Source organism: Schistocerca piceifrons, chromosome 1 (assembly GCF_021461385.2).
Source record: "Schistocerca piceifrons isolate TAMUIC-IGC-003096 chromosome 1, iqSchPice1.1, whole genome shotgun sequence".
NCBI classification, from domain to species: Eukaryota; Metazoa; Arthropoda; class Insecta; order Orthoptera; family Acrididae; genus Schistocerca; species Schistocerca piceifrons.
Genome location: NC_060138.1, coordinates 792,971,225 through 792,998,679, shown reverse-complemented (window position 1 = coordinate 792,998,679; position 27,455 = coordinate 792,971,225). Strand labels below are relative to the sequence as shown.

Sequence of the window (27,455 nt, the reverse complement as noted above, 5' to 3'; positions counted from 1 at the left end):
GAGTAGAAGTGGCGAGATTACGGAGCAGTTTGAAGGTACGCCCTTTGCGATTGGGTAGTTTTCACGAGATGAGAGGAATGCTCCCATTGCTCTAAAAAGGCCGTAATGCGAAGCACAAAAGGACACAGGTGGGGGGACAGTTTGCTACGAAAGACAGAATACCGAAAACTTCAAGGACTCTTCTCTGAGCCAGCATCAAGTGTAGAACAGGGCGCATCATGCTCTGCACGACGCCAAAAAAAGGAATTTTGTGTGAACACTGCGTCCACTTTGGCTAACACTCAGCTAGAAATTAGCTGAAGAGTAGTTGAGCTCCGATAGCGGAGAAACGAAACAGCCACGTAGTTAATTGTTCTTGTGAGAACTGAGAGGGGTTAAAGTATACACGCTGTTCCATCTATGCATGTGTGTATCGCCATATTTTCCAGACTAGGGATGAGTGCATGTGTTCTCGCCTAACAAGAAACACAAGGCAGTTTCAGTTGAGTTTGATTAGCTTTTTATAGGATTTTCAGAGGGCGAGAACAGCCATGCAGCCGACAACACGTCGCAGCTAAAAGGTAAATGCCGCTGGCGGAGGCGTACAATTATTGGACCTGGACTACTCTCAACAGAATCCGTGCTGGCCATGGCCGATGCAGGGATGCTCTCTGTAAGTGGAAGAAGCTGCCTAATCCAGCCTGTGACTGCGGGGCTCCATACCAGACTATTCACCACATTGTCAGTGAATGCAGGATTCGAGCCTATCACGGTGCTGAAGAGGACTTCCTGCTAGCAACTCCAGATGCAGTGCGCTAGATTGAAGGACTGGATATTCAGTTGTAAAGACAAACTTAAGTTTCTTGTGTGTCAATACATACATATGTATATGTAATTTAATTTTATCATATGTCTGATTTAGCCATACGCTATATAAATAATTGGATCACCAGCTTGTGTCCATTCTGAACACCAGCAATCTTGAGTAATCTTTTGCATATCTCACCAGCTTGCGTCCACTGTGAGCATGAGCAATCTTGAGTACTCTTTTGCATATCTTGTCACAAAAACTAACCATCCTTTGTAGACTTGATTGTCGTCCTAAATACACTCCTGGAAATTGAAATAAGAACACCGTGAATTCATTGTCCCAGGAAGGGAAAACTTTATTGACACATTATTGGGGTCAGATACATCACATGATCACACTGACAGAACCACAGGCACATAGACACAGGCAACAGAGCATGCACAATGTCGGCACTAGTACAGTGTATATCCACCTTTCGCAGCAATGCAGGCTGCTATTCTCCCATGGAGACGATCGTAGAGATGCTGGATGTAGTCCTGTGGAACGGCTTGCCATGCCATTTCCACCAGGCGCCTCAGTTGGACCAGCGTTCGTGCTGGACGTGCAGACCGCGTGAGACGACGCTTCATCCAGTCCCAAACATGCTCAATGGGGGACAGATCCGGAGATCTTGCTGGCCAGGGTAGTTGACTTACACCTTCTAGAGCACGTTGGGTGGCACGGGATACATGCGGACGTGCATTGTCCTGTTGAAACAGCAAGTTCCCTTGCCGGTCTAGGAATGGTAGAACGATGGGTTCGATGACGGTTTGGATGTACCGTGCACTATTCAGTGTCACCAGTGGTGTACGGCCAGTGTAGGAGATCGCTCCCCACACCATGATGCCGGGTGTTGGCCCTGTGTGCCTCGGTCGTATGCAGTCCTGATTATGGCGCTCACCTGCACGGCGCCAAACACGCATACGACCATCATTGGCACCAAGGCAGAAGCGACTCTCATCGCTGAAGACGACACGTCTCCATTCGTCCCTCCATTCACGCCTGTCGCGACGCCACTGGAGGCGGGCTGCACGATGTTGGGGCGTGAGCGGAAGACGGCCTAACGGTGTGCGGGACCGTAGCCCAGCTTAATGGAGACGGTTGCGAATGGTCCTCGCCGATACCCCAGGAGCAACAGTGTCCCTAATTTGCTGGGAAGTGGCGGTGCGGTCCCCTACGGCACTGCGTAGGATCCTACGGTCTTGGCGTGCATCCGTGCGTCGCTGCGGTCCGGTTCCAGGTCGACGGGCACGTGCACCTTCCGCCGACCACTGGCGACAACATCGATGTGCTGTGGAGACCTCACGCCCCACGTGTTGAGCAATTCGGCGGTACGTCCACCCGGCCTCCCGCATGCCCACTATACGCCCTCGCTCAAAGTCCGTCAACTGCACATATGGTTCACGTCCACACTGTCGCGGCATACTACCAGTGTTAAAGACTGCGATGGAGCTCCGTATGCCACGGCAAACTGGCTGACACTGACGGCGGCGGTGCACAAATGCTGCGCAGCTAGCGCCATTCGACGGCCAACACCGCGGTTCCTAGTGTGTCCGCTGTGCCGTGCGTGTGATCATTGCTTGTACAGCCCTCTCGCAGTGTCCGGAGCAAGTATGGTGGGTCTGACACACCGGTGTCAATGTGTTCTTTTTTCCATTTCCAGGAGTGTAGTACCGAACATAAAACTGGAATCGGATGATTTCACGTAATATTGGCCAACTCAGTCAGTGCTTCACTATCTAGACGTAAGAAAAACTTGTAGAGAACCTTCTATTTAAATTTGATATTGTTGTGTTCAGTGTTATTTCTGCCCATAAGGACATAATACATTCTCTTGACAGTTGTACTGAGATTGTCATGTCAGAATCTATTAAATCAGAATGCTTCATTGATAACAACACAGAGATTATACCAATTTTGTACAGCTAAGCACCAATGTGCTCTGTTGTAGAATAAGGGTCCACCCCTACCCCCAGTAACTTATTCTAGTGACAGTTACTTTTTCCCTTTCACTTCGTTAAAGGTAAGTTAGCTGATCTCAGTCCACAGTGTCATCAACGTCCTGACTGGGACGCGGCAATGTAGACTTCCACAAAAAAAAGGTATCCGCCAAGTCATCTGTCGTTGGGAAAACGTGCCACAGTAATGGGCGAGTATGGAGAGAAGTTCCAACACCATCACTTAGTTTTATGACTGGGTGATAGTTAAAACCTTACGACTATCTCTCGCACTACAGTGTTTTTCTGTCCACCGTGTTGTACTAGTTTGGCCAGTGAAACGCCCCCACTACGAACTGGTATCCGTCCACCAACGGAGGGCGCGAGACTCACCTGACAGCTGTCCTTGCCGCCCTGGGGCTCTCCCGCGCACAGCATGGAGTCCAGCACGCCGTTGGGCAGCACCCTGCGGTAGCCGGCCGAGCGCTCCAGCAGCTCCTGGAAGATGGACACGCACTGCGCCTGCGCCGTCAGTGGCAGCTCCACCTTGAGCAGCGACTGGCTGTAGCCCGCTGCACACAGAACGCAGGAAGCGACTTACAGGAAGCAGAACATCGCTGGCGAGACCAAATTCACTGTGGCTCAAAGCACTGCTGACCTCGAATGAAATGAGAAGTTTGACAAGAGACGTAGAAAATAGTACTCTTTGCTAAAACAAAAATATGTTATTGTAGTAATTAGTCTGAAGACGGGTTTGATGCAACTCTTCTTGATGTCTCAGTGTATTTCCTATCCCTTATTTTAGTCAAGTTGTGTTACAAATCTCTTTTTTCTCAAATTCTATTCAGTATTTCTTCGTTAGTTACTCGATCTACCCATCTCATCCGTAAAATTCAGAATCTACAATCCACCTCTTGTATGTACTGTTCATCTCAAAGTTTCGTTCCCAAAGTAGACAACACCAGAGAGAAATACATAACACTTTCAGGAAAGACTTCTGGTAGCTAAATTTATACTAGATATTAACATCTCTCTTCCACAAAAGAGTTTCTTGCCGTTGCAAGTCAATTTTAAATCATCATTATTTACTTACAATCTTTAGTTGTCTATTTGTCCAAATAGCAAAACTCGTCTGCTGTTTTCAGTGCCTCATTTCCTAATCCAATTTCATCGACACTATCTTTTATAATTCGACTACATTCCATTTTCCTTATTATTACTATTGCCTATTATTGTTCATTTCACATGTTTCTTTACGTCCTTTGCCGCAAACTTTAAAGCTTTATCTTTCTTCGTGAAAGTTGACAAGCTTAAACAACAACTTATTTCGCAACATATCCTCGACTGAGATTAATGTATTTGTTTCTCAGAAATCAAATCTGTTTTATATATTAGCAGTTAACATCACGATATTACGTAATTAGACGGAAACTTTTTCCCTTCCCCGGCCGGAGTGGCCGAGCGGTTCTAGGTGCTTCAGTCTGGAACCGCGCGACCGCTACGGCCGCAGGTTCGAATCCTGCCTCGCGCACGGATGTGTGTGATGTCCTTAAGTTAGTTCTAAGTTGCAGGGGACTGATGACCTCAGAAGTTAAGTCCCATGGTGCTCAGAGCCATTTCTTCCTTTCAACCCTCTTTCTTTCTGGCTATAAAACAGGAAATGTATGACGTGGGACCATATATGGGGAAACTGTTTTGAAAGACATCACGGTCGGCTTTATTTATAAAGTCCACAGACAAAGGCGACCATGATGTCCTTCAAAAAGTTTTACATGACTGAACTCCAGCCAATGAAATTTCAATCAGATGAGAAACATTTCAAAACTCAGATCGTGTGCTTTTGGGAGCACGCTCACCGCGCTGGTACAAGATCATTTTTCTGCGATTTAATATGAACAGATTTTACTTCAACTTACTACGCAAAGGGTCTAATAACGTTTTGTAGTAAGAACATGATCGATTAACAATATCTCGCTTAAAAAAGGTCGTCTTTACCCATCCCACCAACTAAATAAGGTTCACTTTTTGATTTGTACTTTCATCTTCGTCTAACCATTGTTTTGACTATAATTTTGTCTCTGGTGCACAATGGGATATCCTTATTTCAAAAATGGCTCTGAGCTCTATGGGACTTAACTTCTGAGGTCATCAGTCCACTAGAACTTAGAACTACTTAAACCTAACTAACCTAAGGACATCACACACATCCATGCCCGAGGCAGGATTCGAACCTGCGACCGTAGCGGTCGCACGGTTCCGGACTGAAGCGCCTAGAACTTCTTGGCCACTCCGGCCGGCTATCCTTATTTCGTCTCCTGACACACGTCCATAATCTCGTCTGTGTTATTGTTCCTTTTGTTCGAGCAATATATTGGCTCTTGCTGTAATTTATGGAAGTCATGTCCGCAGCAGTACTACAGGAAGAACGACTACAGCAACCGATACAAGGCACTGAAGACTCTGCTTTGAGTACAGCAGGGACTGGAAGTGGTGGTGTTAGTGTTAGAACTGGATTGTTATTGTTACTGTAACTGTAATGAAGGCCTATTGGTAACACGATGAAAGCTACAATAGAATAAGTAAAATAAGGGAACTCAATCAAAACGGCGATGCTATAACTTTCTGACACGCTGTACAGTGAAACTGAGGTGCAAAAGACGACCTTTAGAAAACGTATAGCAATAAAGAACAGCCAACCAGAGCTACGATTCACGACCTTAGCTTCGAGACGAGGGGATACAACGTGTAAAAGATTAGGATTTCACATATTCTTGCACAAGCGTTGGTACTTTTTACATTGAGTAAGAAGCTATTCGGCTTATTATCTCAATAGATTTGGTATCTGGCATATTCTACCAACCACTGGGAAGTGCAACGTCGAGGGTGCTTTCCATGGTAGCAATTATTAAGACTTCTTGCTTTAACTCCTAAGTGCATGCTGGGGTTAATTTAATTTTGTCTTTGCTGATACAAAGGGGACTGTAGTATATTGCTAGATTTCGCTCTTAAAGCTGATTCTTGAAAGTTTGGAAGCAGGCGTTTGTGACGTATGCCTTCAGGCGTCTACCAGTTCACGTTTTTCAGCACTTCCTATTTGGTACGGGTCTTAGACGCTTGAGCAGTATTCTAGGATTGGTCGCACGTGTATTTTGTAAGCAATCTTCTCAGCAGACTGATTACATTTTCCCAGTATCCTACCAGTCTGAATGTCCAACCTGCATTACTTTCGACTGGGCCTATGTAGTCGTTAAATTTCCTTTTTCCTTTTTTTTTTTTTTTGGGTCGCTAGTCACTTCAGAGTATCGTTTATGCCCAAAGTTGCCAATTATTTGTTGGATACATTTTCATCACTGTGTCCTCCTACAGCTTTTAGACTTTACACCTCCCTTTAGTTGATGTTACTCCCTGATGTATTCTATCATGCTGTCCCCCCTCCTTATCAGTGTTTTCCGCATATTAGTTTCCTCCATAGTTATGAGGAGAACCTCATTTCTAATCCTTCCAGCTGATTTTCTACATCTTTTATACCGCCAAATCTCAAATGATTCGATCCTCTCCTTTTCCGGTTTTCCCACAGTACAGCATTCACTTCCATGCACTTCTATGCCACAAATATATAATGGACAGTGAAACGAAAACGAGGCAGACGGAAAAAAGTAACAGACAAGACGGCCAGTGGCTTCACTGAAAAAAGTCTGCGGTTACCTACGAAACCACGATTGTAGCCGGCCAGTGGCTTCACTGAAAAAAGTTTGCGGTTACCTGCGAAACCACGATTGTAGCCAGGCATGCACCTCTTCGTCCGAAGCAAATTGACACCCACGAATGTCCTTTTTCTGATCTCCAGAAATATGGAGGCCCGATGGGGAGTTATCGGAATTGTAGGGAAGATGTTTAAGGGCTTCCCAGCGAAATTTCTGCAGAGTAGTGGGAACAACGTTGGCGACATGTGGGCAGCCGTTGTCCTGCAACAGAATGACATGTCTGTACACCTTCAAGGGCGTTCGGACTTGATGGCGCGCTTCGGTTTTTGCAAAATGTCCACATACTGATGTGTGTCAACCGGAGCGTGCCATCAAGTCTAAAAGCTCGCAGATGCTGGCAAACGGCGTCATTCGGTTCCATGAGAATGCTCGCCCACATGTTGCCAATGTTTTTTCGGGTATGCTGCAGAAGTTTAGCTGGGAAGCCCTACACATGCTCCACATAGTTCCGGTGTCTAACCATGCGATTTCCATGTTTTAGGCGGTAAAGAAAGATATTCGTGGGCGTCAACTTTCTTCAGACGGAGAAAGTTGGTTGTTCCGTATGCAGTCGCAAACATTTTTCCATTAAGGCGTCGACCGTCTTTTCTCACAGCGGGTTAAATGTATTAACGGTTATGGCTACTGCTTTTGAACTAATAAACGATTTTCTTACTTTTCCCCATCTGTCTAGTTTTCATTTGACTTCTCTTTATATATTTTCAGAAATTTCTTTCTCAGGCCATGGTACAGGGTGACAATTATTGAACTATATGAAATGAAATCGTCACAACTACTGAACGTTTTGCGTTAGTACGCTCAAATTGCACTCCTGGCTGCGGGGCATGGTGGGAATTAGCATCCGAATGTGTGGTTTGGTTTAGCGACGAAGTCCACTTTCATTTGGATGGGTTCGTCAATAAGTGAAATTGGCGAATTTGGGGGGCTGAGATTCCGCATTTCGCGATCGAACTAGCTCACTTATGTTGTAGTCATAGGATCCCATGTTTCTCGTTTCGTACAGTGCGCAGTTCTACACTCCTGAATGATTCAAATGGCTCTGAGCACTATGGGACTTAACTGCTGAGGTCACCAGTCCCCTAGAACTTAGAACTACTTAAACCTAACTAAGCTAATGACATAACACATATCCATGCCCGAGGCAGGATTCGAACCTGCGACCGTAGCGGTCGCGCGTTTCCAGACTGTAGCGCCTAGAACCGCTCGGTCACCCCGGCCGACTCTACAGTCCTGGACATTCCAACCAAGTTTCCAATCCTTGCAACATATCAGAATCTTATCAAGACGTGACTGAGAAGCTTTTTGCAGCCAGTACTTCTTTACAGTGAGTGGGCAAGCAGCGGCTGTCTGCTCCGCCTGCGGGAAGCCTCACCCCTCTCCGTCTTGCCCCAGCCGGTGACGATGGCCCTGGGGTCCCGCGGCTGCAGCTGCGTGCCCAGGCAGGCGGGCCGCACGAACTCGTTGAACTCTGCGTCGGAGTCGAGCCGCAGCAGCCCCACGTCGTTGTCCTTGAGCGGGTAGCGGTAGTCGGGGTGCCAGACGCGCCGCTCCACGCGGAAGTCCTGCGCCGTCAGGTGATCGCCGCTACCCTCCGGGTCGAGGTCGCCCAGGCGCACCCAGCGTGGCGGGCCCCTGTCCACGGCACATAACACGTCTGCGTTAGTCGCAGCTACGACCAAACGTACGATTACAACAGCTTTTAACAGACGCTTCTAGATTAGATTACATTACATAGACCTATATTTTTTGCACAACTGATCCGTAGTGAAGAGAGCCTAAAGGGTGTAGACCAGGGATGTTCATCCTGGAGTCCGTAGGCTGCACGCTGCCCAAAGCAAGTATCAGTGGGGCCCAAGAAGTGAGCGTCTGTCACACGATCGGGAAAAAATCTTTAAAATTTCGTTCATGTAAAGTTATGATGAATTGAATATATTTAATTTCAGACTTCCACCATACGCTGCTGTTCTCTCTTCTCTCATTGGTCCATCCCATTCCCCCCTTCCCCCCCCCCGCCCCCCTCCCCCTACCAAAAAGTGGTTACCGTTGGTGTTAAGTACACTACTGGCCATTAAAATTGCTGCACCAAGAAGAATTGCAGATGATAAACGGGTATTCATTGGACAAATATATTATACTAGAACTGACATGTGATTACATTTTCACGCGATTTGGGTGCACAGATCCTGAGAAATCAGTATCCAGAACAACCACCTCTGGCCGTAATAACGGCCTTGATACGCCTGGGCATTGAGTGAAACAGAGCTTGGATGGCGTGTACAGGTACAGCTGCCCATGCAGCTTCAACACGATACCACTGTTCATCAAGAGTAGTGACTGGCGTATTGTGATGAGCCAGTTGCTCGGCCACCATTGACCATACGTTTACAATTCGTGAGAGATCTGGAGAATGTGCTGGCCAGGGCAGCAGTCGAACATTTTCTGTATCCAGTAAGGCCCGTACAGGACCTGCAACATCCGGTCGTGCGTTATCCTGCTGAAATGTAGGGTTTCGCAAGAATCGAATGAGGGCTAGAGCCACGGGTCGTAACACATCTGAAATGTAATGTCCACTGTTCAAAGTGCCGTCAATGCGAACAAGAGGTGACCGAGACGTGTAACCAATGGCACGCCATACCATCACGTCGGGTGATACGCCAGTATGGCGATAACGAATACACGCTTCCTCACGTGCGTTCACTGCGATGTTGCCAAACACGGATGCGACCATCACGATGCTGTAAACAGAACCTGGATTCAACCGAAAAAATGACGTTTTGCCATTCGTGCACCCAGGTTTATCGTTGAGTACACCATCGCAGGCACTCCCGCCTGTGATGCAGCGTAAAGGGTAACCGCAGCCATGGTCTCCGAGCTGATAGTCCATGCTGCTGCAAACGTCGTCGAACTGTTCGTGCAGATGTTTGTTGTCTTGCAAACGTTCCCATCTCTTGACTCAGGGATCGAGACGTGGCTGCACGAACCGTTACAGCCATACGGATTAGATGCCTGTCATCTCGACTGCTAGTGATACGAGGCATTTGGGATCCAGCACGGCGTTCCGTATTACCCTCCTGAACCCACCGATTCCATATTCTGCTAACAGTCAATGTATCTCGATTAATGCGAGCAGCAGTGTCGCGATAGGATAAACCGCAATCGCGATAGGCTACAATCCGACCTTTATCAAAGTCGGAAACGTGATGGTAAGTATTTCTACTCCTTACACGAGGCATCAAATGTTCGAACGTGTGTGAAATCTTATGGGACTTTACTGCTAAGGTCATCAGTCCCTAAGCTTACACACTACTTAACCTAAATTATCCTAAGCACAAACACACACACCCATGCCCGAGGGAGGACTCGAACCTCCGCCGGGACCAGCGGAACCACGAGGTATCACAACAACGTTTCAGCAGGCAACGCCTGTCAGCTGCTGTTTCTGTATGATAAATCCGTTTGGAAACTTTCCTCTTGTCAGCACGTTGTAGGTGTCGCCACCGGCGCCAGCCTTGTGTGAATGCTCTGAAAAGCTAATCATTTGCATATCATAGCATCTTCGTCCTGTCGATTAAATTTCGCGTCCGTAGCACGTCATCTTCGTGATGTAGCAATTTTAATGGCCAGTAGCGTATATTATGTGCGGCCCAAAAATACTCGTCTTCTTCTAGTGTGGTTTAGGTAAGCTAAAAGGCTTGATACCTCTGATTTAGACCATGTCATGAAACAAGACTACATAATACATAAAAAAATCTAACGTCTCTGCGACACATTCTGTGTGAATTAGGCCTCATGTAAGTAAAATACTATAATTTAAAAATACGTTTATTTAAGAAGCAATGAACTTTTTCACATAACATATAAAGGTACAGTACAGCGTGTTTAAAAGAGAATAACACGATTTCAAAACTCCATTTTTATTAGTAAAAGCATACTACAAACAGAGTGAATCGCCAAATACAAAATCTTGAAGTTATAGCTATGCTATTACAAATGCTCTGTGTCCATCAGCAGCAGTACGAACAACATCTAGACAATAGCTAAATTCGTCATAAACTTTACACAATACATCTGCTTTTACAGATGTTATGGCGGCTGCTATTCTGTTCTTCACTTCTATGTCACGAGGTATAGGAGAGAGGAACACATTTTTCTTCACATATCCCCGGAAAAATCGTGTAGCGTCATGTCTGGCGATCTTTGAGGTCAAAAATGTAGGGCAATGTCTAGGGGTCCTGTGCGCGCTATCCAGAGTTGAGCTATCTCTAAACGGTGCAGAACTGGCTTTTTCCACAGCTTCAGGTCGACTCCGGTGACTCCACTTTCCAATAGAATCGAGCTCCAACACACTGGCACCACAACGTACGTCAGTGTCTCAACGGCGCTCTGCATCAACGTTGGATAGGGCACACGGTACCCCGAGACATTGCCCTGCATTCTTCGCCTCCAAGATCGACAGACATGGCCCCATGCGATTTTTTCTTCTGTGGATATGCGAATGAAACTATGTTCATCTCCCCTTTACGTCATGACATAGAAACTATGAAGAACAGAATAACAGTCGCTGTAACTTCTGTAAGAGCAGTTACATTGTCTAAAGTTTATGACGAATTTAGCTATCGTATAGATGTTGTTCGTGCTGCTCCTGCTGGTGACACACACAGAATTTACTATAGCATAACTAAAACTAAGATTTTGTGAGTATTTTACAATTCATCCCATGTTTGTAGTATGTTTTTATGAATAAATATGGAATTTTGAAATCAGATCATTCTTTTTGAAACATCCTGTACATTCCGGTAGCCACCATTCAATTTCCTACATTACTCCACTGAGCATGTACAGAATTTCAATTTTACGTAACACTGTAAATATCTGTTGTTATTAATTACATCAGTCGGTCCTACTAAAAAATTCGTCAGTGGAGTAGAAGGAGTCATCAATAAACTAACATTATCAGCAGTGCTGCAGCCTGAGCTTCAGGCAAACCTTAGCAAGCAGCCAAACGACACGCGAACCAGCCACCAACGTCATTGTGCAGCTGCGCACTGGAACAATGCTGACGCAGTACGCTACAATGCGGCGCCTTGCTGTCAGCGACTGACTGTGTGCTACACGGTGTACAACAACGTGGCGTTTCCGCAGCCGACACGTGTTGGGAGTCTCTCACCTGTGTTAACACACCGCCTTGGAGGGAGTATAAGAGCTCCCATCTCAACTGGTAGAATCTTTGCATTGGCACTGTGCTTTCAACTGGTGAAGGCTCTGTGTCAATTCGTCCACTGTTACACTACTCAAGCCTCATCGAGCATCATCACCAACTAGGCGAATTCACTATTTACGAGCCATCAGCTAGTCCTGATGGTTCTGGACTTCCAACTGGGTCTTCTGAGGTGAGACCACCTACAACGCAGTGGATGCCTTTACCGACACTCCGGCCAGTCTCAGAGTGTGCTGGGTTTCATTGGGGGACTACCCTCCTCCCATCAGCATCACAGAGCGAAGATGGCACTCTGCTGCCACCCCGCTTGGACTTGCGTCACCATGCTGACACGGCGACGAGCGACAGCAAGGTGACTGCCCGCCACTATCTCTCCATACCTCTGGGTATAACACTCGCTGCCCACTAGCCACGATCAGCGTCTGGGCTGCTACAGTTATGTACTGTGTAGGAGGCATCAGGTGTAAGCAAGCTTGTGAGCATGCATTCTTTATTCTACACTCATTACAGTACAGGAGAAACCATACCACTGGCTCCCACACACTCAACTCTGGAAACCGGCCAGCCCGAAACAGTACCTACATTGGTGAAGGTAGCTGTCTCGTTGGTTGGTTTAAAGAAGGTAGGAAGGGACCAAACTGCGAGGTCATCGGTCCCTTGTTCCCAGTAAAATAATTACACAAGGGAAAGAAGAAAAGAAAGGAGATCTACAGCGCAATAACAGGAGAATGGAAGAACCAGAAGAAGACAGGACAACCAACACTGTTAGGGACAAAAGAGGAAAAGAAAACCACAGGGAGAAACAAGAAACAGGTAGAAGGGATAAAAACAAGGGAGCACATGACTGTAGCTGGCCGACCACGAGAATAAAAAGGAAAAACCAGACACTCTACGAAACATTAAAACATCCAGCCTAAAAGCATTAGAGTGGAGAACACAAAGGGACAAAGGACATGCGCAAAAACTTATATAGAATGATAAAACCCACTGTCACGTATAAAACGTAAAGCTAAATTAGCTGATCAGGCATTCTCAGCTAAAATTAATGGCAACGAATCCAGTAACTGAAGAGTTCACCGCAGGGCAGCCAAAGAAGGGCAGCTCACCATGATATGGGCCACTGTCAGCCGGGCGCTGCACTGACACTGAGGTGGGTTATCACAGTGCAGGAGGTAGCCGTGTGTCACCCAAGCGTGGTGAATGCAGAGCCGACAGAGAACCACAGAGTCCCTGTGAGAGGCCTACGTGGAAGTCTTCCACACATTCTTAGTCTCCTTAATGGCACGCAATTTGCTATGCCACTCCGTCTCCCAGTGCCACAAAATTTGTGATATAGTATTGACGCAGGTGCCGCTCGGCAACACCAGTACTGGGGGAGCAGTGCAAAATGCCGAAGTTGTCTGCACACAGAGAAGTTGAGACAGACGGCCCTGCAGCTGCTGTCAGACCATTAATGGACACTAGAAATAGGGATATACTCAATACAGAGCCCTGCGGGTCCCCATTCTCCTGGAAATGGGTGGAACTATGAGAGCACCAACTTGGACACGGAAAGTACGAAGCGACAGGAAATTTTGGATGAAAAACAGGAGTGGGCCTCGGAGACCCCACTCGTATAATGTGGCAAGGATATGATGTCGCCAGGTCGTGTCATATGATTTTCGTAAATAAAAAAAAAAGGCAACCACGTGTTGGCGTCTGGAAAAGGCTGTTCGGATGGCCGACTCCAGGGACAAAAGATTATCAGTGGTAGAGCGACCCTGGCGGGATCCACCCTGACATGGAGCCAGTAGGCCACGTGACTCCGGGAGGTAGTCACTCTGTAAATGGGGAGTTATACGATTCACTGTGGCGTATAGTGAACGAGAGGACTTTCCCTTCCAGCCGCCGTTTCAGAGTGCGAAAGACTGGTGGGTAATTCTCTGATGCAGAGGCTCGAGCATAGTGCTCAGCAAAGTACTCGGCAATCGCGATTGCGCTGGTAGATAACACACCATTTATGTTAACACCAGGAACACCTGTTGGGATCTGGACCTGAAATCACGTTTGATCCCTGCCCAGACTTGGGAAGGTGATGTATGGCACCCAAGGGTCGGGATGTATCTCTTCCAACACTCCTGCTTCCGTCGTTTGATAAGTTGGCGAACACAGGCATGGAGCCGTTTAAAGGCTATAAGGAGCTCCAGGCAAGGGTGACCCTTATGCCGTTTTACAGCTCGCCGACGTTCCTTAATTGCTTCAGCGACTTCTTGTGACCAGCAAGGGACTGTCTTTCGGCAGGGGCTCCCTAAAGAGCGAGGGATCGCGTTTTCTGCCGCAGAAACGATTGTTGTAGTCACCTGCTCAACCATCACATCGATGTTCTCGTGTGGGGGAGAGTCAACGGTGACAGCAGAGGTGAAAGTTTCCCAGTCCACCTTGCTTAAAGCCCATCTGGGGAGGCGTCCGTGGGCCTGACGCCAGGGCAGTGACAGGAAGATGGAGAAGCGGTCACTATCACACAGGTCGTCATGTGCTCTCCAATAGATAGATGGGAGAAGTCCTGGACTGCAAATTAAGAAATCAATGGCCGAGTAACTACCATGAACCACACTGAAATTTGTGGCGGCCCCAGTATTTAAGAGGCGGAGGTCGAACTGAGACAGTGAAGTTTCGACATCTGTGTCTCTGACAGCAAGCATGGTACCGTCCCACAAGGGGTTACGGGCGTTAAAATCTCCCAAAATTAGGAAAGGTTTAGGGAGTTGATCAATCAGTGCAGCTAATTCATTCAGGGGTACTGCACCATCTGGTGGAAGATATACCTTGCAGACAGGTATTTCCTGTGTCATCCTTATTCTGACAGCCACAGCTACAAGAAGGGTTTGAAGGGGCACAGTTTCACTACAGACTGAGTTTAGGATATAAACACAAACACCACCTGACACTCGATTATAGTCGCTACAGCTCCTGTAATATCCCTTATAGCCGGGGAGGGCAGGGGTCCGCATTGCTGGGAGCCAGTTTCCCTGGAGGCCAATGCAGAAAGCAGGTGTTAAGCTTAACAGTTGCCGCAGCTCGGCCAGGCGGTTGAAAAAACCACCGAAATTCCACTGGAGGATGATGTCATTGTGAGACCGGGAAGGTATGGAACATTCAATGAGGCAGTATACGTCTCAGGGTCACCTGCTGCCACTGACTCATTGCTTGAGCAGTCTATATCCATTTGGCTTAGGGTCCAGCGAGATGTATGTCCTCAGTGGACACCAGAATCTCCACCTCATCCACAGATGCAGAGCTTGCAGGTAGCGGTGGTGTGTATGCCACAGTAATTGCCTTGGTCTTGGGGATCTTCCTTTTGGATTTCTCTCGCTGCTCCTTGTGTCTCCCTATCTGGGAGGACTTCACTGATTCAGTCTCCGGGACTGAGGATGAGCGTGAAGCCCTATGACCAGTTGCTTTTGGGCTCTTCAGCCACTGGCGGGTGTCATATTACCCACAAGCAGAAACCTGAGAAGGGAGTGACCCAAGGACCCAAGGGACCCTTTCCTAACGAGATGAGGTGAAGAAGACTTACACTTCTCCGGCAAAGAAGTGGGGACTGATATCCTCAATGGTTGGGTGGGGGGGGGGGGGGGGGGGTGTTGCTCCGAAAGTGGGTGGTGCAGGAGCAACAGGAAGGGAATTGCCCCCACCATCAAGGGGGCAGGTGTAGTCATCCAGCTATGAGAGGTGACTGGGGTTGGCGGAGCTGATGGGCTAGAACTGTTGTAGTGGCAGCATAAGACAGTGTTACACGTATAGGATGTAAACGTTCAAATTTCTCCTTAGCCTCAGTGTAGGTCAGCCGATTCAAATGGTTCAAATGGCTCTGAGCACTATGGGACTTAACATCTGTGGTCATCAGTCCCCTAGAACTTAGAACTACTTAAACCTAACTAACCTAAGGACATCACACACATCCATGCCCGAGGCAGGATTCGAACCTGCGACCGTAGCATAGGTCAGTCGGTCCAGGGTCTTGTACTCCATGATTTTCCGTTCTTTCTGGACAATCGTGCAGTCAGGCGAGCAAGGCGAATTGTGCTTTCTGCAGTGGATACAGATGGGAGGCGGGGCACATGGAGTGTTGGGATGTGATGGGCGTCCGCAATCTCGACATGTGATGCTGGAAGTACAGCGGGAAGACATATGGCCGAGCTTCCAGCATTTAAAGCACCGCATTGTGGGAGGGATATAGGGCTTTACATCACAGCGGTAGACCATCACGTAATATCTGCCTAGTAAGCGAGAAGACCCAGGTTCGAGTCCCGGCCGCAGCACAAATTTTAATTAACTTCTTCAGCTTCCAAAGTTATCTGATGGATTTGTTACCAGATAACATCCATTGACTAGTCCACGTTCGAAGCCACTGAGCTCTCCTGACACCCATTCTGATCTGACTGCATCTCTACTGGCAACACATTACTTCCCGCCCTGTTTTATGCTGGCCGTCTCTCGTGACTTCTAGTGGTCAATTCCTCATTACGTACTGTCGTACAAATACTTTTAATCAGATAGTCTAGGCCGCTCCTGATCCGTCGAGATCACTCGATTAAATGCCACTTGACACTGTCCGACTGTCCGAACGACGGGCCGGAGCGTCACGCAGCTGTCGGAGGCTGCCCGCCGTCGGGGTACCTTTGGAGACCGGCAAGTGCCAGTTGGCGCCCCTCAGCGTACTCACACGCCGCTGTTGGTGTAGTCGTCGAGGCAGTGCGCCGCCGTCAGCACCCAGCGCTCGCTGATGAGGCTGCCGCCGCACAGGAACTGCACGCTGCTCTCGGGGCCGAAGCCCACCGCCGCCTGCAACAGCACCAAGCACACACAACCACTGTCAGCTCGGCCGTCAACAAGTGCTGCTCCACGCAGGGGGCCCGAGACACTTCGCCACTTGCCTCAGCACAGGAGGCATTACCGAGCGAGGTGGCGCAGTGGTTAGCACACTGGACTCGCATTCGGGAGGACGACGGTTCAATCCCGTCTCTGGCCATCCTGATTTAGGTTTTCCGTGATTTCCCTAAATCGCTTCAGACAAATGCCGCGATGGTTCCTTTGAAAGGGCACGGCCGATTTCCTTCCCCATCCTTCCCTCACCCGAGCTGGCGCTCCGTCTCTAATGACCTCGTTGTCGACGAGACGTTAAACACTAATCTCCTCCTCCTCCTCCCTGAAGGCTTCACAGGAGGCATCGGCAGCGAACGAGGTGCAGGCCTCACCACAACATTCTAAAGTACACCACCTTCACTTCTAGTGCATTCGTCTACTGGACGTTATGTAAGGCAACGTCCTGACTGACTCACTGACTCATCATCGCTTGGACCAAACCATTAAGGATAGAAATTTGAAATTTGTGGAGGGTGTTGATCTTATACTGTAGGCGCTCTTTAAGAAGGGATTTTTCGATATTCCATCCGTAAGAGGGTCAAATGGAGGTGAAAAGTTTTTGAAAATACGCCGCTATTAAGGCAGTATTGTAGCTAGACCTACGAAAATTGGTATTTCGTTTCTCGGTCAGAAATAAAGAAGTAAGTGTTTCAGCATTTTTTAAAATTTAAACCCTGTGAAGACGAAACAGTGGGTGAAAGTTTTTTTGAAAGTCAGTCATTATTAAAGAACTACTAAAGCATTTTTAAAGCAACAGGTTTGTCTTTGCGAATTCAACTCCTAAGGGTTCAAATAGAGGATGAAATATTTCATTATGAAAGCGTTTTTAAAGCTAAATCTATATAAATTTTAGTTTGGCTTCTCGGACAGAAATAAAAAAAACACTTGTTTAATTGTTTCTGGAAATTCAAAGACTATAGGGATAAAATAGGGGATGAAAACTGTACGGAAACATTTCATTATCTAAACAAAAAAAAAAAATGGTTCAAATCGCTCTGAGCACTATGGGACTCAACTGCTGAGGTCATTAGTCCCCTAGAACTTAGAACTAGTTAAACCTAACTAACCTAAGGACATCACCAACATCCATGCCCGAGGCAGGATTCGAACCTGCGACCGTAGCAGTCTCGCGGTTCCAGACTGCAGCGCCTTTAACCGCACGGCCACTTCGGCCGGCTCATTATCTAAACATTTTTGAAGCTAAATCCATAAAAACTTATTTGGCATCTCTGCTAGAAATAAAAAAAAATACGCATTTCATTGTTTTCAGAAATTCAACCCCTAAGAGGGTGAAATAGGGGGTGAAATCTTTTATGAAAATATTCCATTACATTAAAAAGTTTTTAAAGCCGAATATACGAAAATCTGTATGTCACTTCCTGGTCAAACATAAAGAAATATGCGTTAGGGGACGAAAGTTTCTAGGGAAATACCACCACAAGAACGCAAAAGGCATGATTAAAAAATCCTTGGACTCCAGTTACCAGAATAGTTTTTCAGTCAGAAGTACATTCGGAAAGACCGTCCTTAAATGGCCTTCAATAACACGAAAAGTTCGGAATGTGTTTGCGAATATCATAAAAATTAGATTGAAGAAAAAAAGACTATGCGGGCAGTCGAATTAAATCAGGCGATGCTCGGGGAATTAGATTAGGAAATGAGACAAAGTACTAGACGAGTTTTGCTTTTCGGGGAGCAAAATAACTGACGATGGTCGAAGTAGAGTGGATATAAAATGTAGACTGGCAATGGCAACGAAAGCATTTCTGAAGAAGAGACATTTGTTAACATCGACTGTCGATTTAAGTGTCGGAAAATCATTTCTGAAAGTATATGTATCGAGTGTACGGAAGTGAAACATAGACGATAAATAGTTTAGACGAGAAGAGAATAGAGCTTTCGAAATATGGTGCTACAGAAGAATGCTGAAGATTAGATGGGTAGATCACGTAACTAATGAGGAGGTACTGAATAGAATTGGCGAGAAGAGAAAATTGTGGCACAACTTCACTAAAGAAGGGATCGGTTGGTAGGATATGTTCTGAGGCATCAAGGGATCACAAATTTAGTAGTAGAGGACAGCGTGGAGGGCAAAAATCATAGAGGGAGACCAAGACATGAATACGCTAAGCAGATTCAGAAGGATGTCGGTTGCAGTAGTTACTTGGAGATAAAGAAGCTTGTACAGCAGAGAGTAGCATGGAACTGCATCAAATCAGTCTGTGGACTGAAGACCATAACAACAATGCAGACCATACAGTCTACGGTAGCGAAGCAGCGGGCACTAAGTTAGTCGCTTCATATACCACATGCAACAATGGTAACTGAGGACAGGTAGATTTTAATAAGGTAATTGAGCTAAGTAGATTAAAAAATAAGTCAATAAGCATAATAAATGAATTATGTTATTTGGACAACAAAATAAATGACAACGGCAAAACTAAAGGGGATATAAATGTAGAGATGTGGAAGGAAAGCAGAAATGAACAATTACCCACAATGCCCATGTAATTAAAAACCTAAGGAAGATGGTCGCGATATTTATCTCTTCGTCGTGAATGGTCGAGACTCAACCGATCCGAATGGGACAAGAAAGATGTGGCCACATCTTAAAGTGGAGTTACAGGGAAAGTACTTTTCCTGACTTGTGCGGAGAATTGTATACTCAAAGTTGGTTTTAAAATCTTGTATGAAACGACACTTTCTTGGCGCCAAATTTAAATGATTTATAAATATATTGTCTACGTAACCACTACAGCCGAAAGGTTAATCAGCCGCAGGAGGCACCTTGATAATACTGTGTAACACACCTCTAGCCCTCAAAATGGCTTGCATTCGTCGAGTAAAGAAGGCCACAACTTTTCTCAGCTATGACATACTGCGCTGCAGCAACTCATTCATAATTAGATGCCGTGCAGCTGCCAACCTACGACGAACTTGCTAAGTTTCACCCGCTGCTCTAATTAACCCCAGACATTTTCTGCTGGAGTAGTATCTGGTGATTTAGTGGGCCCGTCGAGATGCAGTAGTGTGCCAAAGTGTTGGTCACACCAGGGACATGCGTGTGTAGCCCTGTGAACAAGGCTATTATCTTGGGTGATGGGAATGTACACCCCTACTCATCATGAACAACACTTGGTCACCGACAGCATTGCAGTAAACTTCCTGGTTCGTGGTCACAGTAACCTGAACGAGTGGGTCAAAGTCATGGTACCAGAAATCCCTCACTCCTCCTCCAAAAAACATCACAGAGCCACCTCTGGTGTGAACTACTACTTCTACACACCGTGGGTTAAAAGCATTGTGGCCGGTTGGCGCACTCAGTAACTTTCAGCACTGGAAATGAGGAAAAATCGCGACTCATCGGTCACACTACAGACCTTCAGGCTGCTACAGTCCATTCTTTGTGTTTGCCAATTTAATACATGCAAGCAGTGTATCAACCCATTTTTAATGCCATATTACATGGTCGCGAATGGTAAACGACTCCTTGCAGATACGTTGGACAGTCAACATTGATATACCAACAAATCGGAGAACTGAATGGACTGTGTGCTCACAGCCACGTTCAAACACCATAGCTCCATCCTGCCACCTTTAAATCCATCTTACTAACTTGATCCATGCAACCAACTGGTACATATACACTACTCCACTGCCATGATTTACGTAACCAGTTGGTCGTAGGTTCTGTTCTAAAAATGAACAGCTTAGAGACAGAAGTGATGATACTTTCTGCAGGATCTGACCATCATTTTGCAGGACAATGCTCAAGCACGTATAGTGCAAGCTGTTACTGATTTGTTTGACTGATGGGGCTGCCAAATGCTATACCACCTACTGCACTCCCCTGATATAAGCCATCGCGAGTTCAACTATATTTCTAAACTGCAGGAAACATTTCACGGCATTCGCTTCAGAACTGTACAAATTCGTCGTGCAATAGGCCGCGCCGCTCGAACTGTCAACACAACTGGCACTGTTAAGAGTATCCTACGACTTCCACACCACTGGCAACGGGTTATACACAAAGCTGGTGACTACTTTGAAGGTCAGTAAAACTTTGAAACATGTATCTAATTTGTACGACCTGTAAATAAATAGTTGCCACTATTAAGGTTCCAATCCTCGTACAATCAACGACAGCTCTCTTTAAATGTGGATAAACGTTTAAGATAATGGCTATAACAAAGGGAAAGAATCCGACAGTAGCTGATTACGAGATTAGCAATGAACATATTGAACAACTAAAATCTTAAAGTATTTAGGGGTTGTATTAAGAAGCAATATGAAATATGAGGATCACGTACAATTAGTACTTGTGAAGGCGAATGGAAGAAGTAGATTTGTTGGAAATGTTCTGAGAAAATGCAGTGCAGCTATTAAGCAAATAGTGTACAGGATACTAGTGCTGAGCCCCGCGCCTGATTAGCCGTGCGGTCTGAGGCGCTGCAGTCATGGACTGTGCGGCTGGTCCCGCCGGAGGTTCGAGTCCTCCATCGGGCATGGGAGTGTGTGTTTGTCCTTAGGATAATTTAGGTTAAATAGTGTTTAAGCTTAGGGACTGATGACCTTAGCACATTAAGTCCCATAAGATTTTTTTAAAAAAAGAAAGAAAGAAAGAACTAGTGCTGAGCCACACGGATGACCGCGCGGTTAGAGGCGCCATGTCACGGATTGTGCGGCCCCTCCTGTCGGAAGTTCGAGTCCTCCCTCGAGCATGGCGTGTGTGTGTGTGTGTGTGTGTGTGTGTGTGTGTGTGTGTGTGTGTGTGTGTGTGTTGTATTGTCGTTAGCATAAGGTAGTTTAAGTAGTGTATAAGTCTAGGGACCGATGACCTCAGTAGTTTGGTCCCTTAGGAATTCACACACATTTGAACATCGAAAGAATTCATATATGCACTGCTAGGATCAGGTTGATATATACCACATGAAAGTAAAACAGAAGTGTTCGGGGAAATTAAATGGGAATCCTTGGAAGAAAGAAAACGTGGTTGTACGTAACCTTGCTGTTTAATTTTCGAGAACCTGCATTCGAAGAAGACTGTTCGACCACTATACTGATACCATCAAATATTTAGCAATAGGATCTTGAGAATAATATGCAAGGACGTGCTGAAAAGTAATGCCTCCGAATTTTTTATTCTGTTCTCAGTATCGGTTGAGGTATTACGTATCATGCATATTAGTCGATTTTCCCGCTTCATTGATACAGGTGGCAAGCCTCTGCCAGTAGAGGGCTCTGAATTGTAGCGTTTAATGTGGCGCTGTAAACGTAACTTTGTCGGTGCGTGAGAAACACCCAAAGAACTGAAAACACGATTTCGAAAAATTTTGTCCACACATGGAACACTCTCTCCTCCGTATGAGAATGGTAACAAACTGTTGGCATACAGACATACACAGAAAATTTCACATATTTTCACATTCAGGTTGCTAAGTAATCGTGACTTATTTAGTTTCATATTTGAAAAAAAAGGTCTATTACACAAGTAGGTCGATCGAAATATTGTACCACTTTTGCAACCTCATTATGGAGTCTTGGAAACTCTACCTCAGGAAAGCAGTGTAGGCGTCTTGGACAGTTTTGGAATAACGTTGCAGGTCAATCAGTTCATTTGGGCAGTGTAAAAGGATAGGTCCAAATGGGAATAGGCATGTGAGGAGTCGGAAAGGAAAGTGGGTACTCCAGTGTTAAGGCAGAAGAGGTTAAGTTGGTTAAGATCAGCCAGGAGGGCACCTCAGACAGGCCCTGGGAGAACCCCAAAGGGCCATGTCATTCATGGTGCGAGGGGTAACAAGAACACAACTATAGGTGCCAGACGGGAGAACACAGGGTTTGCGACTAGCCAAAAATTTCGAGCGACTGGGTAAGGCACTTTTTCATTTACCCGGATCTCTTGGACAGGCCGCTCATTAAGATACACAGGACAATCCGGAGAGGAGGCGGCATGGCCGCCATTGCAATTGATACAGGGGGGGGGGGGGGAGGAGGAGGACAGTCGCCCTCGTGCGCATCCCTACCACAGGTTACACATTTGGCTGGGTGTTGACAAGACGTTCTAGCGTGGTTGAAACGATGACACTGGTAGCAGCGCTTCGAGTTCGGAACGTACGGCCGGACTGTGATAATTTTACAGCCTGCTTTGATCTTGGATGGAAGCACCACTCTATCGAAGGCGAGAAAAAGAGTGCGGGTTAGCACTAAGGAGGAATCTACCTTTCTCATTACACGATGGACGGCAATGACACCCTGATCAGAGAGGTAAGATTGGATTTCGGCCTCGGTTAGACCGTCGAGCAGACTAGTGTAAATAACACCACGTGAAGAATTCAAAGTTTTATAGGCCTGGACACAAACGTGATAGCCGTGGAGAAGCGACGCGGCAAGCAATTGTTGTGCTTGAGAATCAGAAGTAGTCTCCAAAAGCAAAGTGCCATTCCGTAAACGAGAGCAGGATTTCACAGGGCCGGCAGTTGCATCAACACCTTTCTGAGTAATAAACGGTTTTACCGTGACGAAGGACTGACTGTCTTCAGTACGTGAGACCACGAGGAACCGTGGTGCAGCAGGAAGGGCCTTTGAATCATTATCCTTGTTACGTTTACGTTTCGTAGACGTTGATTGTGAAGATGACTGATTCATTTCGGGAAAATCCCCACGATTGCCAGCGTATTCGATGGCGCACACCTTCCAACTGGGCGCCCTCTTCACAAGGGGGCGCACCCGCTTTAGGTGATCGTTCACACCTCAAAACCTCAGGTCACCCCTCTCGAACAGCTGACAGAGGGACTGTGGTGTCACCGCCAGACACCACACTTGCTAGGTGGTAGCTTAAATCGGCCGCGGTCCCTTAGTACATGTCGGACCCGCGTGTCGCCACTGTGTGATCGCAGACCGAGCGCCACCACAAGGCAGGTCTCGAGATACGGGATAGCACTCGCCCCAGTTGTACGACGACTTTGCTAGCGACTACACTGACGAAGCCTTTCTCTCATTTGCCGAGAGACAGTTAGAATAGCCTTCAGCTAAGTCCATGGCTACGACCTAGCAAGGCGCCATTAACCATTTTAAGATAGAGTCTCACTTGTATCATCAAGGAATGCTGTATTCAAATGAAGGATTAAAAGTTAAGTATTATAGCAGCTACGTACTTTTCTTGCTACCATTCATTACGTATCCTGTTTCAGACCTCTATCTAGCCTACGTGAGATTACGCGTGCCTTTCGGCTACTTCAGTGTGGCGTAGCTGTCTTGTTACGCCACAACAGGGACCAATCGGAGATTTGGGAAGGTAGCAGCTCAGGCAGTCACCCCTCCCTGGGCCTGGCCTGTACCAGGGGGTACGTGTTAACCCTACCTGTAGACCCGGGGCTGGAAATTAAGCGTTACCCAGTCACCTGTTACGCGTCAGACGCGTGGCCCGACCTTCAGGAGCACACTGGGAGGAAGAAGAAAGAGGAACCTCCAACTAGAGGAGAAGAGAGACGAGGGAAGGAAAAGGGAACGGAAAACAGTGGTGAGACTGTTCTTGCGTCAGCGACAGACAATGCGAAACATTCCCGTTAACACCCCAGACATGTTCCCAACGGAGGAGAAAAAGAATAGCAAGAGGAATCAAATGTTAAAAATGTGTGTCAATTCCTTAGGAACCAAATTGCTGGGATCATCGGTCCCTAGACTTACACACTACTTAAAGTAACTTAATTTAACCTATGCTAAGAACAACACACACACATACCCATGCCCGACGGAGGACTCGAACCTACGGCGGGAGCGGCCGAGCAATCCGTGACATGGTGCCTTAAACCGCGCGGCGACTCCGTGCGGCTAACAAGAGGAGAGACCTGCAGAACGGAAGGGAAAAGATGCTGCAAAGGCTGGGGCCAAGTTGCAGCCAAGAACGAACCCGCAAAAATCGTGTATCTTTATTTGTGGTTTGGCACATTGTAGTCTCACAAAATCTGCAATCCCTCTGATATAAATCTTATGTTACTGAAAGCAGTAGACGTCAAGAGGTTGGCAATATCATCAGCATAACATCTTTGCTTGGAAAGCTTACATATAGAAGGGTACGATTTCACGAATAATCATGCAGCAATAGGCTCTTTTCACTTGTTACATGTTCATCAAGGTCTGTAGTTAGAAAAATTTACTTGTGTTCTTTAATTATTTTTCCAATTTTACTTGCCTCCACATCAATGTTTCGTAGGCAGTGTGTGTATTTAAAATATCTGGGCCGAAAGTGCCTCGTGCTGCCTGGAAACAGATGTACAATTTGTCTGCTATTCTGTTTGTCACTGATAAAAATGGTTCAATTGGCTCTGAGCACTATGGGACTTAACATCTATGGTCATCAGTCCCCTCGAACTTCGAACTACTTAAACCTAACTAACCTAAAGACGTCACACAACACCCAGTCATCACGAGGCAGAGAAAATCCTTGACCCCGCCGGGAATCGAACCCGGGACCCCGTACTCGGGAAGCGAGAACGCTACCGCGAGACCACGAGCTGCGGACTGTCACTGATAAAACCATTGTGTAGCTGTGGTAGAGCTATGTACAGACTGCAACACACTAACTGTACTTTTCTTTCCTCCGTGAGACGGTGTTGTTTATGAAGACATTTCATACTGGAATCCTCTCTGATCACTGTTCCAAACATTTCCTTTCTCCGAACCATGCTCTGACATAAACTTGTTTACTTCCTCCGGAAACTGTTGTGCTTTCTGATGTATACTATTATCGTCTTCTATGTACTTACGAGTGACAAACGTAGTAATAAGACTGGCTGAAATGCCATATTCAGCCTTACGATTGTCGATAGAAGAAACCGAAGCTTTAAAATTGTTCAAGGTATCCATTTTAGAGCTTCTAGCGCCCACATTTGCTAATTCCAATAGTGAACGATCCATATCACCTTGCTCTATCGCCGGCCGCGGTGGCCGTGCGGTTCTAGGCGCTTCAGTCCGGAACCACGCGACTGCTACGGTCGCAGGTTCGAATCCTGCCTCGGGTATGGATGTGTGTGATGTGTTAGATTAGTTAGGTTTAAGTAGTTCTAAGTTCTAGGGGACTGATGACCTCAGATGTTAAATCCCATAGTGCTCAGAGCCATTTGAACTATTTAAACCTTGCTCTATCAAACTGCGATATTACATGGTCTTTTATAGTTTGTAATTGCAACAGTCTGTCCTTTGAAACGAGTCTGTGCTCACTTTTTGCTAGATACGTAATTTAGAATTAATCTGCATGTGATTTACTTTTAATACACATACAGCACCTCATTAGTTTGCTACAGCAAGTGAAACCACGATTGCAGTAGTCTTCATAAATGTTTTCTAGTACGCTGTCATCAATATCTTTTAAGAAACTGGCTCTCGACTGCGTGGGCGGAGATAGGTCGTGCTCAGTTTGACTGTACTGTTCTGTTCTGTTCTTGTTGCTCTGTATGTAGATAAACGTCGTTTTCTGCTTGGCCAGCCGCCCTCAGATTCAGGTTCTTCGCCGGCCGCAGTGGCCATGCGGTTCTAGGCGCTGTAGTCTTGAACCGCGCGACTGCTACGGCCGCAGGTTCGAATCCTGCCTCGGGCATGGATGTGTGTGGTGTCCTTAGGTTAGTTAGGTTTAAGTAGTTCTAAGTTCTAGGGGACTGATGACCTCAGATGTTAAGTCCCATAGTGCTCAGAGCCATTTTCAGGTTCTTCCTGTCCTTCAAAATCAGTATATCTACCCAGCGCAACTTCATTTATTTCTGTGTCATCCCCATTATATTTCTGAACTGTTAAGTTATCTAATCACTGAAGAGCCACTGCCTAATATCCTGTAGGACCCCCGCAAGCACGCAGAAGTACCGCAACACGACGTGGCATGGACTCGAATAATGTCTGAAGCACCGCTGGAGGGAACTGATAACTTGAATCCCGTAGGGCTGTCCATAAATCTGTAAGAGTATGAGGGGTGAAGATCTCTTCCGAACAGCACGTTGCAAGGCATCCCAGATATGCTCAATAATGTTCATGTCTGGGGAGTTTGATGAACAGCGGAAGTGTTTAAATTCGAAGAGTGTTCCTGGAGCCACTCTGTAGTGATTCTGGAGGTGTGGAATGTCGTATTATCTTTCTGGAACTGCCCAAGGTCGTCGGAATGCGTAATGGACATGAATGGATGCAGGTGATCAGACAGGATGCCTACCTACGTGTCACCTGTCAGAGTCGTATCTAGACGTATCAGGCGTCCCATGTCACTCCAACTGCACACGCCCTCCATCATTACAGAGCTTCCACCAGCTTGAACAGTCCCCTGCTGACATGCAGAGTCCACGGATTCATGAGGTTGTCTCCATATCCGCAGACGTCCATCCGCTCGATACAGTTTGAAACGAGACTCGTCCGACCTGGCAACATGTACCCAGTCATCAACAGTCCATTGTCGGTGTTGACTGACTCAGGCGAGGCGTAAAGCTTTGTGTCGTGCGGTCATGAAGGATACATATCGATGATGTTTCGTTGAATGGTTCGCGCGCTGACACTTGTTGATGGCCCAGCAATCTGCGGAAGGGTTGCACTTCTGTGACGTTGGACGATTCTCTTTGTTGATCCCGTTCTTGCAGGATCTTTTTCCGGCTGTAGCAATGTCGGAGATTTGATGTTTTACTGGATTTCTGATATTCACGGTACACTCGTGAAATGGTCGTACGGGAAAATCCCCACTTCATCGTTACCTCGGATATGCTGTGTCCCATCGCTCGTGCGCCGACTATAACATTACCTTCAAACTCATTTAAATCTTGATAACCTGC

At 46.6% G+C, this 27,455-nt stretch overlaps 1 protein-coding gene across 1 annotated transcript in view; it reads right to left on the bottom strand.

Moving 5' to 3' along the window:
• LOC124713262 (trypsin-1-like) overlaps nt 1-27,455 on the bottom strand; it is a 102,863-nt gene that overhangs the window by 14,655 nt on the left and 60,753 nt on the right. Inside the window, exons 4-6 of the mRNA XM_047242934.1 lie at nt 16,454-16,572; nt 7,903-8,162; nt 3,160-3,338 (exon numbers count right to left, since the gene is read on the bottom strand). Coding sequence (XP_047098890.1) covers nt 3,160-3,338; nt 7,903-8,162; nt 16,454-16,572 — 558 coding nt within the window. The remainder of the gene's footprint in view (nt 1-3,159; nt 3,339-7,902; nt 8,163-16,453; nt 16,573-27,455) is intronic.